Raw genomic sequence first — 12,953 nt, 5'->3', positions numbered from 1 at the left:
AGGGCTCCACCAGTGGTGGTGATGTCGTAGCAGGTCGGCTCAGCTTCTCCCTCGTCGGATTCTTAGGTCCTGTGGCGACTTCTGAAGTTCTTGTCCCCAAAGCCCTGCTTTTATGCAGAAAACCCCCATTTACTCAGCCTAGCTGTCACTCAAACATGCTAAGTGGTGAGCCGGCCGGATGGATGTAGTGCGACTTGAGTTGTCTAGGCAACTCAGTCCAGGGTGCCTAAATTCCCCTCCACCCCTCCTAAGTTCCCCAGACAGAGTGGCACCACTTTGGAGGGCTTCTGTGGAGAAGCCCGCCAAAAAGTGGAAGAAAGGGCTCGACTTGGGTTGGAGTCACAGAAGAGAACACAAACGCCATTTTAGAATCAAGTTTTGGCAAAAAATACCAACCGGAGAATTGATATTAATTAAATAAACCGGCGGTATGTTCGAGGCTACCGTAAATAATTAAATCAAGATAGTAGCCTAAAACAATGGGAAATCCCATAGGAAAATATTCGCGGTTGAATATAAAGAGTAGTATCCACTGCCAGCAGCCAAAACTCGATCAGGGGGGACTGAGACGTGCCCCCTCGACTAACAGACCGTGGGGCAATTGAATTACCCCAGCCAGTAGGTCCACAATATGATGGTTTGTACTGGTTCTGTTCAGAATTTAAGTCTAGTAAAGTCAATGGTGACTTTACATGCCCTGGGAGACAGTAGTCAGTCCCAGGGTATGGAGTCTATACTGGGGGGGGTCACTATGACACCCATGTGTCACTGCACTGAGGGTGCTGTGTAACACACATCACAAAAACACATGAAGCCCCATGGAGTAAAAGACCCCATAGCCCATTAAACGCATCTAGATTCAAAGAGAAACACTCAAATCATGCCCAAGAGTGAGGGTAAAAGAGTCTCACTCTTGGCAGGAGAAAAAAATAAACCCCAAAAAATCCAGCAAAGCTGCTGGGGGACTCACCAGGTTAGGAAATTCAGCCTAAACAGGAAATTCTCCCTAACACTTGTTTTTCGATTTTCTTTTTTCCGAAGTACCACTTTTTTTTATTATCATCAATCTTCAACGGTTTGCGAGGACTTTACTTCTCAATTTCGCCACACATTGCAAAGTATGCTCTATCCGCTTAGCAATACTTACGACTTCGTCTAAATTAGGATCATTCTTCAGCCACACTTCCCCCCCCCGAATCTTATTATTTGAACAATGCAACATGAACTGATCCCTTATATGTTCATCCAACCCCCCCCCCCCCCAAATTTGCAATTCAATGACAAGTGTCTCAACGCTGTAATATACTCTTCTGTCTCGCCCTCATGTTGGAACCTCATTCCAAAATGGTATCGCTCCAAAACGGTTCTGATCTTTGACTCAAATGTTTCTGCTTTACTGAAATTGGATAATCACGTAATTCCAACACTCTGCCGCAGAAGACGGTGAAAAGCAACCATTACCATGTAGACCACAGAGTTTTGAGTCCTGAGGGTCAGGATGGACTTTTTCCATCAACTGCAGCACCCTGTCAAAAACTCCTGAAGTGGTCATTCAGCATTCTCAAAAGATCCAGAAGACTGCTATAGTCCACATAGGATATCTGGTCTTTTGTTCCTGATCTAGGAACTATAGAAAATGTTTTAGAGGTGGGGGCCGAGCGGCAGTCAATGGAGTCGTATTCGCCATAGGCTCCTATCACAAGGCTCCAAAAATGACCCCATTTCACCGCGATTTAAACTTTAAAACTCCTCCGATTGCATGGGAAAACATAGTATCCTTGAGACACAGCTAGAGGGAACGTAAAGCAGAAGTGTCTTCATGCCATTTGGAAGTGCAGAGCCCGGAGAGCCATGCAACATTGTCTAAAATGATGCCTGCACCAGGAGTGCCAAAGATGCGTACACAGGCTGAGAGGAGTTCGAAAGGCTGCCATGTGGAAACCCTGTATGCTGTGGAGAGTCCTTGCCGAGTGAGCATGAGCTCGATACCGGGGCACATAGGGCGGCAGCATAACAGAGACCCTCGCCCCCACCTGGAGAGTGAACGCCATGGGCTGCCCCCCCACCCCCCGGATCATCTCAAGGGATCGAGCATGGTGAGCAGGGAGCTTTATGACCCAGTCAGCAGTTTCCGGAGAACGAGAGGTCTATATGCTGGCGAACTGACTGATGAACAGACGACCGCTGGGGGAAAACTGATATGAAACTAGCGACTGATGCGGGAGTATGGGTGCAGACTGGGGCATGGGGTGCTGCGGTTTAATCGTATTACCTGGAAAACCTTTGCACGAAACGAATAGGCAGCAGGCCGAGTCCTCCAGCATTTGCATAGATCAAGTGTGGCACACAGAGCGCTGGGTCCTGTGGTGGAGGCTGCAGTAAGTCGGGACCCAGATAGCCTCCCTTAAAAGGTTGGGAAGGGTGCCCTGAGCCACTAGCAAGGTGCTGCACTCGTTGCAGTTATTAATGGCAAACTATAGACTCCGATAAGTATGGAGCTCACAGTCTCACAAGGGGCCCCCAAGCATCCTGTTACAAAGGAGGCATGGAACAGAGATCCACACCATGCAGACCTCTTTCAAGGCAAGGAATGTTGATGCCTGGGCAGACATTTGACCCGCAAATATAAGGATTACTGATCAGATCACAATAGACAATTCTCTTGTACCATATAGAGAAGGAGAATGACAGACACTAGAGACCGGGTGTCTAAGGTTCAAAAGGTCCTGCGCACAGATTTAGACTAGTCCAGAATTTGACCCCACCGGGATTAGCACACTGCAATATTCTGTACCACTAATCAGAGGAAGGATGGCCAAGAAGGCCCCCTGAATCAAAATCAGGTGTTATCAAATCTATGCTGACATCCCAGGAGTGGAAGAGTCAACAACCTAAGATTGTAGCAGCTCAGATCCATTAACCCTGCACGGATGATGGGGCGGTATCTAAGCACGACCTCTGCGGCGTGCGGTCTGAAATTAAACAAGCGATAAACGCATCCGGCAACAAACTGTCTAAATCAGTAGCAGATCTCAATAACCATCTGCAGAAGTAGAATCATGGCTGGACGACGTGGAAGCCATGTTCAGCGAGCAGACCCACGGGTGTGCCGAACTCCTGAACACAGTGATCGGCCTTAAAGAACAAATGGACTTGGTCTGGATTAAGCATGAGGTTCTGGAAAACTGCTCTTGTAGACCAGATAAAGGACCAAGACCGGGTGGAACACATTCAGAGTCTATTCTGCACCCTTCAAAAGCTACCCCTGTACAGGTCCCATAGCATCTACTGCTACTTCTAAAAGCAGCATAACTTAGTACCCAACCTCCTGACCAAGGTGCACTTTTTCCAACAGAGGAGTAAAGATATCTATTTCAAGACCTTTCTGCCCGTACCATGCTAACTTCTCTTTGAATACAGAAACCAGATACACAACAGAAAAAGAGAGTGAGGCAACAGAACTGATGGAAAAAATCTCGGAAGGACTGCAAAATCCAATCTCAATGACTGAGCGAAGTACAGACTGCACTGCACTGTAATGGGAGACCCACAACTCTCCAATCCAGGTGAGTGCTTTTTTGGCATTGGTATTAGAGGAGCGCTCATTATGAGGCCATGACAGCTAGTTGAGAGCAATCCGCTCACATGCCCTAAAAATAGGTTGTTTGGACAAAGTCATCGCAAAGTGCCGTCCCTAGGTGGGAGGAAATCCACTAAAAAACTCTAGTGCTGATGGAACTTGATCACACTAAGCCTTTCCATGTTTAAATGGAGGCTTCTGAAGCAGGTATAAGTGCAGTTTTTTCCCAGCTGGATTACAAAGGTATGGCCCATCCTGCCTGCAATTTTCACCAGTTGGCAACATAAGGGTAGAGAATTTAAGGGGACACTGTTGAGGGAGTGGCTTGCTAATCTTTGGTCTCCACAGCGTTTTAAATTACACCTCATTGGGTCAACCTTCAGTGCTCCAACTGTTCATAAGCCCTTAAGGCGACAGTGACACAAACATTACTATAGAAAATTCCACACTCCTAAGGTGGTCCTTGGGCCTACAAGGGATTTAGAGCATTAGAAATGGCTAGTAATAGAAGCGAAGATGGACATTGAAGAACTGCAAACCATGCAGAGTAATTGCAACACATCCATTCGTTCATCTATTAATATCTTGTAAACAGCCTGATGTGCAAGTAAGACGGTTTCCAATGACGATGGTAGGGTTATCCCAGCTTCAGTGCCCATGTAAACCTGCCCTCTTCATGTCACAGGTTTATAGCTTCTCTAGTCATGGTGAGTACCTGGAAGCAACCTCACCATAGAGTTTTCAAAATCTTGCTGAGTGGTTATAGAGGGTATGATCTGAGAGAAAGGCTGGATCCAAGGGAAGTGCATGTCCAATGCAGGTTTCTGTGTCTGGGTCTGTGGGCATTCCTACTGAATGGTGTCTGAGAGAGCAACTGTAGAGGGAACTGGACAGCTGTTGCTTTAACACTGCTTTGGATGGCCTCTAGTTGGAGTACTTTTGGGGTAAGGTTAAGGTGGTGGGTGCAAAAATAGGAGAAATAGCTTGTCTGGGACTATTTACCAATTCTCATCATTTATTGGAAATCTCACGAAGGTAGGGAATCGTGAAGGTAGGGAATCCTTTCATATACTGTCGATGCAGCATCATTAAAGTGCTATACATTGACCCTCGTACTCCTTCCTCCATCCTTATATCATATATGATTTAACCTCTATTAAACCATACCCATTGGTGTTTCCAGCGTTTGCAATGTTGGGTAGCCCTATCTCAGGTGTAGGGACTCCATATTCCATGGGACAAGTATTCCTGAACCTTAAAGTTTATATTTCTTTACACTAAATTGGAACATTGGAAAAATATTTTATAAGTATTAACTTGTACTTTTTCTTTCACAGGAAGCGTTTACTTGCTGTGTTGCAGGAAATTCTAGTTTTGCCCAGCACTTCACCGTCACTTGTATCTTCCCTTGTTGAGATACTACTCAGCATTATCAAAGATGATGATAGACGGATTCAGATTGTAAGTAGCCCAAGATCAGCAGCTTTCTTTTTATTTCCCATAAGTCACAAACATTGATCATGGTTGGTATGTTTGCTTTTACAACTGTTTAGCAGATGAGTAAGACACCTGTACATTGTTGAGAGTATCCCCCAGGCCCAATGAGTGACTAGGTGCTGCTCTATTTCAGAATCCAGATGCACTGTTAGGGAGATTTTTCCGTCTTATTTATTTTTTTGGATTTATAAAGCGCACAAACGGTCCTGGGGCATCGTTGCACTGTTGATTTATGCTTAATCCTCTCTCCTAGTGAGAACCCCAGGACTTTTTGCTGGACTTCTGGACCTTTTTCTTTCTCTCCTGAATGAGGGGAGCCTTTCCCCTTCTGCTGTGACTGGTGCTTGCTGCCTGGTCCCTTATGAGTCTAACATGGGCCAGCCCCTCTTCGACCAGTCTACCCCAGCACTACTTGTGCTGCGGTAGACTGGTCGGGAAGTGGTATATGATCTTTTAATGCTTTACGCATTTTTTTCTTTTCAAGGCTAATAACCTTATCAAAAGGAGAGACATGTTGTGGGGTTGTATGTAGGGAAGGACATTTTTGTCCCATTGGCATCATGCCATGCATACAGGAAGAAACCCACTTGGCGATACCTTCAGTTTGAAGACTTCTGCATCAAGAAATAACTTTAGCCAGGTTCCATCTATCCAGGCCAACCGATTCCCCTTACCCAAGGCAACAACCTCCCCAATATCGTATAAGGATACGTCATAGGTTTTAAGTGTTAAAGTACATGTCAGCACAGAGTGATCACTAAAAGGGGTAGGCTGTATACTAAACTGCACCAGCAGACCAAAAATACTAGCACTGAGGAACACATAGTCAATGGCAGAGGAATGGGACCCATTAGTCCATGTCCAGCCCATACCCTTTTTCTCCATATCCCAGCCATTGGCCATGTGTAGCTCAGCATCATCAACAAAGATCCCCCACCATATCATACTGGTAAACCACCACAATTTTTGACATTAAGATCTCACCCTAGTATAACATCTCACCATTCACAGCATATTTATCAATAATACATTGGTATAAATTTAGTTGAATGTCCAAGGTAGACGCAACTCCAGGAGGGTCATATATATTAGCCAGTATTTAATGTTGTCCTCTTTATCCACTGGGATTTTGGATTTGTTACCCGGCAAGAGCTCAACTTTTTTTGCTAACATTTTTCGTCTTCCTTTTTGAGATTTGCCTACCATCAACTTCATACCCACTACCCCTGCTTCAGAAAAACAGTGAACTTTGGTCAATGGATTCGGACATTACTTCAGAATCTTAAAATCACTACTTTTCACAGTCCTCAGTGGGAATGGAGTATGAAGTATCTCAAGCAGCCTGCTTCTGTTTATTGGTTTTCTTTTGCGTATTCAAACCATTAGTGATGGTAAACCCCTCTCTGATCTATAGAAATAGCTACCGTGGACTTAGGTGACTATGATAAGCCCAACGAAAACCCAACATTTCCCAAAGCCACAGTATTCAACATTATGGAGTTCTTCTCCACCAAACACAAAATGTTATGAGATCATTTGAATAGAATTTTCAATGCGAAGCTAGTGGAAATGTAATGCACTTCTGTATCTTTAAATTTGGTATTGCAAATAAAATTCCCAGTTATTTGATTGTCCAAGAGTGATGCTGGCTCTTAACTTCCTGTGCAGGACACACTAGAACAATCCAAGGAGTCCATATGGCCAATGGGGGCACTACTAGACCTCCTATCACCTCCAGTTGACCCGTTAGTCAGTCTATTATGCTCCAGATTAGCATTCTGTCCTTCAAAGCTGTAACACAGATTAAGAAGAGAATTGTTATCAGAATCTGCTGCTATAGAGGTTGCTTCACCCAATACCCCAACGGGCACCCCGGCAGACTCTGAACGCTCAGCATGTATTTCCACCACCACTGGTTGGCCCGTATAAAAAAAAATCTGTGATCCCTTTACAGTTCGTAGTCTGCGTACTCGCTTCTCCAGTAGCATTACTTCCCTTATTACCTCCATTTTTCTTGCTTGCTTTTTGTTTACTCCGCAATTTCATCTTTGCCAGCTGTTTTTAAGTGAAATTCACAGTTTGTGGTTGCCGACGTTGGTGCCACCCGGCCTGCACAAGTGGCATAAGGAGAAGACTCTGCAGTCACCACTTGCGGGACAAAGCTCTCAAAGGGCTCAGACAACTATTCAGCAGCAGCAGAAAAAGATTCCAGCAAATACGCTTCCAGCCACCTCCACACAGTACGAAGGATGCTCGCCCTACAGGCTCAAAGAACACCTGTTCCGCAGTTACCAGCAGGGAGAAAGCCAATGTATCCGCTTATCTGTTACTATCCACACAATGTCAGCTTGTAAAGAATATCTGAGGCAAAGCAAGGAGAGAGTCTTACCCCATATTAGTCGCAGTATACAGTCGATATTCGACCACTCGCCAGACAAAAAACACCGCGAGCATGCAGCGCTACGCGCATTCGCAGTGTCTTTGTTGGCGAGTTCTTGCAGAAAGTGAGAGATAGAAAGTGGACTAGTGCAGTACCCAGCAGCCAAAGGACTAAGGGAGCGAAAATCGCAGAACCTACTTCCAGCCTTCCAGCCTTGTGGGGTCTCACTCTCTCCAGGTTAAAAAAAATCAAGTTATCAAAATCCAGCAAAATTGCTGGGGGTCTCCAAGGTAGAGGGAATTGGCACATTTCTGAGAATTCTCCCTAACACTCGCCCCCCCCCCCCCCCCCAGACTAAGGTACAGGAGGATTTAATCTGCCCCTGGATGAATGTCCTTACTCCAGTCGGTCATACTTTCTGGAGAGACATCAGCATTTTGGTGATTACAGCCTGACCTGTGTTCAATGGTAAAATCAAACCCCTGTAGGCTGATTGACCTTAACAATTTAGGTTTCTCCCCCTTCATCTGCATTAACCATCTCAACGGTTGGTGCTCTGTTTGAATTACCAAAGTAGATCCATACAAGTATGGTCTAAACATCTTCAATGACCACACCATGGCAATACTCTCACGTTCTATGGTTGGTCACCTTGTTTCAGGGTCCTTCAGTTTCCTACTGATAGATCAGATTGGGTGTTCCCTGCCTTTCTCATCTAGTTGAACTGCACCTATACCTGTATTGGAACGTTCTGTTTGAACAATAAAGGATTGATTGTAGTCAGGAGCTCTTAGGACTGGAGCTTGACAAAGGGCTGTCTGAAGTCCTTCAAATGCCTTGGTGCATTCCTCATTCCACCTGACCTTCTTGGGGAATTTAGATGAGGAGATCACATTCAAGGGAGATGCTATGGTCCCATAGTTCTATGAAGTTCCTATAGTAACCTGTGAGACCTAAAAAGGCTCTCACTTGGGTTTGAGTAGTAGGGGTGGCCCAGTCTTGTACAGCTTGTACCTTGCTAGGCAATGGCCTTATTTCACCTCCTCCTACCTCATGTCCAAAGTAGACCACTTTACTCTGACCAATTTGACATTTACTTGCCTTTATGGTCAGATTTGCCTGCTCAAGAGCCTGCAACACATATCTTAGGGGATCAATAAGTTCTTTCCAAGTAGGGCTGAACACTGCAATGTCATCCAAGTATGCAATGCAGAAGTCCTCCATCCCATTCAGAACATGATTGACCATACTTTGGAATGTAGCAGGTGCATTCTTTAGTCCAAAGGGCATAACCTTAAACTGGTAGAGGCCTCCTGGGGTTGGAAATGCAGTTTTCTCCTTGGCATGGTCTGTCAGAACTATTTGCCAATAGCCTGATGTTCGGTCTGATGTACTGAGGTACTTGGCTGAACCAAGTTTGTCCACCTGCTCATCTGTCCTTGGTAAAGGATGTGCATCAGTCGTGGTGACTGCATTAAGAGCTCTATATTCCACACAGAATCTCAACTCCTTGGATCCTGCCTTTGGTACTAGCACAACTGGACTAGCCCATGGACTGGTAGAGCGTTCTATTACCCCAAGATCAAGTATCTTCTTGACCTCTTCCATTGTGGGTTCTTACATGTTCTAACATCCTGTAACCTCTGCTTTTAAGAGGTAAACAGTCACCAGTGAGAATCGCATGCTGGCCCCAAGGGGTCAAGCCTGGTGTCAGTGAAAACACGGAGGCAAACTGATTTAACTGAGATTTGTGCTCTGCCTGCTGTTCCATTGTCCGATCAGAAGAGTTTGACTCCTTCAATCTTCCCATCTAAAGGTTGTCCCCTGAGGAGATCAGGCAGAGGTTCACTCTCCTCCTCCTGAGCAGATGCTAAGAGCAAAGCTCCCAGTTCTGTTCTAGAGACATAGGCCTTTAGGTGGTTGGTTTGAAAGACCCAGGTGGCATCCTTAGGATTGCCTAAGTCTACCAAGTAATTGACCAAGTTTTCCCACAACCGTGAAGGGTCCAATCCATTTGTCCAGCAAGGCCCTCTGCCTTGTAGGCACCATAACAAGACCTAGCTGGTCTTTAGTAAATTCAACCATGTTGGCCTTCTGGTTATGCCAATACCAATGTTTCACCCGAGCCGGACTTCCTTTAAAGTTATCAGAAGCTTCTATCACCATGTGTGTCATTCTCCTTCAGAGACCTAATACATAGTCGGTGACTCTCATTGGCTTGTGGGAAGGAGCACTCTCCAACCCCTCCTTGATTAGGGTCAATGGACCTCTAACCGGATGAGCATAGAGAAGCTCAAAGGGGCTGGAACCAACCCCTTCTTGAGGGACTTCTCTATAACCAAAGAGAAGGCATGCCAGTAGAAGGTCCCACTTTCTTCTAAGGGGTTATTCGAAAGTACCTATCATGCTCTTCATAGTTCTGTTAAACCTCTCTACCACCCATTGGTCTGGGGATGGTAGGCTGTTTAGAACTGGCAGGTTACTCCACAGCATTTCCTCATGGCTTGCATGTAGTGGGACATACAATTGGTCAGAGATCACCTCCTTAGGAAAACCTACTTTGGTAAGTAGGGCCTTAGCCACGGCCTGAGCTGTGGCAGTCCTCCTAGGTATTGCTTCAGGATATCTGGTAGCATGGTCTACCACAACCAATATAAATCGGTTGTCTGAATATGTTGGATGGTCCAAGAGACCAACAATGTCGATTCCCCACCCTCTCAAAAAAGGGACTCCCACTAGTGGGAGAGGCAGTAACAGTGCCACATTCTTGGCTCCACTCTTGCCAGAAGTCTGACAAGTGTGACGGCTCCTACAGAATTTATCTACATCAGACCCCATCTTGGGCCAGTAGAAATACAGAGAAATCCTTTCTTTGGTCTTCTTAAAGCTTAAGTGACCAGCTAAAGGGATCTCATAGGCTAACTGTAGGAACTGAGGTCTTACTTCTTGCGGCACTACAAGTCTTCTGTAGTCCCCTGGAGTAGACTCAGTAGGTTCACTCTAGAGGAAGCCAACCTCCCAGTATAACCTGTGCTTCCCTGGCTCTTGCCTTTCCATCTGGGAAGCTGCCTGTTGGCGAAGACCTTCAAACGTAGGACACTCTTTGACCTCTGGGGAAGTCTGCTCTACAGGGGCCATCTTCTGCAAAAAAAGTCTGCAGTTTAGGATGGTCTTTAGGATCCAGTTCTCCAACAGGAGGAAGGTCTTCTTCCAGCTCTATATCATCAGTAGCTGACTCACCATCCTCTAGTGGTTTCTCACACTCTGCCTCAGCTGGTGTAGGAGTCACAGATGTGAATTTGGACTGTCCTCTTGGGATGTCCTGGTTTTGTGCACGGGAGTGTTATCCTTCTTATTTTCTGAGACCTTGGGTTTCCCCTTTGTCACTTACTTCCTGGAAGTAGAAGTTTGTTATTCCTGTGGGACTGGGCGTTATAGGTTCTTCTGTAATAACCCACCAAGAGTCATCCAAGGTGAGCTCTCTTGCCTTCTTAGTTTGGTCCTGCTTCATTTTACCGGGAGGCCTGGGGTTACTTGCTACAACTCAGAAGTCTTTGTCATTCCCCAACAGGACTCTGCCAGGCTCCTCACTCTGAACACTGACAGGTATTCTTAGTCATATTATTGCACTGGATGAGAGCTGGTAGTATTGGATCCATCTGGAATTATTATCCAATTATTATTGGAGGCTCTATAACTGTGTATCCAGTGGCTGTATGTTTTCTTTATCTTTCGCTTCTCAAGTGAAAGATAGGCAAGAGAGGAAGTGGTATTTTCAAGATCTTTTAATGCTTTACTCATTTTTTTCTTTTCAAGTCTAATAACCTTATCAAAAGGAGAGACATGTTGTGGGGTTGAATGTAGGGGAGGCAATTTTTGTCCCATTGGCAGCATGCCATGCATACAGGATGAAACCCACCCAACAGTCTCATCAGCCGACCACTTGGCGATGACCTCAATTTGAAGACTTCTCCACCAAGAACTAGCTTTCTCCAGCATGCGGTCTGGCATGGATTCACATGTTCATGAATATTCGCTGTCGTCAGGCTGGGAATCCTCGGTAAAGAAAAAATCAGTTTTGTTTCTGAACTGTCTTTCTATTCGATCTCTGGTCTCTGGATCATACTGCCCCCAGCCAATGACTGCCCTCTACCCAAACCCCTCCTCTGGCAGCCATCTTCAATTTTTTTCTGCACATTCAAGTGTTGGGAGTGCTCGTGCTGTAGCTCTCGAGCTTTTACTGCGTATTGCGTTTTTTCGAAGAGTTTACTCTTATTTTCTCGGTCCATTCGAGCCTCCAGCTCCACCGATTCTCCCTCCGATCAACGGGGACCCGTTTCGGAAATTTCTACGCCCCTCCAGGGCGGAATTTCGTCGAATTACGCTTCTTGGCGGATTCTAGAAGACCTTTGAGGCCTACCCCGATTTGTACATGGCCCACGAGATTTGACGCCTACTGGATCCAAACTGCTCAGGAACTGCCCAGGATGTGGACTGCATAACGTCTTTGAGGATGAGCACTCCCGGTGCCTCTAATGCTTACACGGCGGACGATCCAGCGGCGCATGGACTGCCGGGGAGCCCGCCGAGCAAGCGGAGGCGAGTCCAGTCTCCCTCTCCCTTCCAGCCTTCAACCGCCGACGGACGAGACTGAGACTGAGACGGTGACGACGGGGACTGACGACGGTGACAACAACGGACTGGATCTCCTGTCACCTCCCGCCCGGGCTTCTCCCCCCCTCCGACGAAATTGGCTCCTTTCACGCCATGATCGACAAGGCATCAGAGCTTTTCCAACTGTGCCCAGAGGAACAGAAGAAAAAGGGATTTCTTTACCAACGACGGGAAGCCAAGAGGAAAACAGTACTCAGTCCCGCTGTTGGACGACATATGGGACGAAGGACTGTCCCTTTTGAAGAACCCGTCTACGGCCCCTGCGAAGAGAGACCGGCATGAGAAGAAATACTGGGTCCCGGACTCCACTCCTATGTGCCTCAGTGCGCAACCGACCCCGGATTTTGTAGTCTCTGCGGCAGCCAAGAAGAAAGCGGCGGGGGCGACCGAGTCATCCTCCACTTCCCCGCCGGACAGAGAGGGAAAGAAGATAGACTCCATGGGACGCAGAGTTATCTCGTCGGCAGCGACAACCATCAAGGCGGCCAACGCCCTCGCGATCGTGGCCCGCTATGATAGGGAGCAGTGGTTCAAAATTGCCCTTATCCTGGACTTCCTCCCGGATGACAAGAGAGCGGAAGCCCTGGAAATCCTGCATGAAGGCGAGGTGGCGTCGGATCACGCCATCACGGTAGCTACAGACATCGCGGATACTGATACAATACCGGATACAATCCTTATGTTTGGAGATAAGGACAAGATTGCCCCCCTACACCCGACGGAGGAGCCAGTGCCAGGCCTGTCGGGAAGTCCCCCAAACAAGAGAAGACAGACCCATCCAGCCCCGCCTTTTCAGCCCTCGCAGCCTGCTCAACCTTTGCC

General features: G+C 46.7%; 1 protein-coding gene across 2 annotated transcripts in view; it reads left to right on the top strand.

Moving 5' to 3' along the window:
* The window catches only part of NCAPG (non-SMC condensin I complex subunit G), an 859,779-nt gene that overhangs the window by 202,021 nt on the left and 644,805 nt on the right, over window positions 1–12,953 (top strand). For both annotated transcript variants that reach the window (XM_069631905.1, XM_069631906.1), the window contains exon 10: window positions 4,918–5,041. In XM_069631905.1, coding sequence (XP_069488006.1) covers window positions 4,918–5,041 — 124 coding nt within the window. The remainder of the gene's footprint in view (window positions 1–4,917; window positions 5,042–12,953) is intronic.

Source organism: Ambystoma mexicanum, chromosome 6q, assembly GCF_040938575.1.
Source record: "Ambystoma mexicanum isolate Mex_15411 chromosome 6q, UKY_AmexF1_1, whole genome shotgun sequence".
NCBI classification, from domain to species: domain Eukaryota; kingdom Metazoa; phylum Chordata; class Amphibia; order Caudata; family Ambystomatidae; genus Ambystoma; species Ambystoma mexicanum.
The sequence above is the reverse complement of the archived record's forward strand: the minus strand, read 5'-3'. Positions and strand labels throughout refer to the sequence as shown.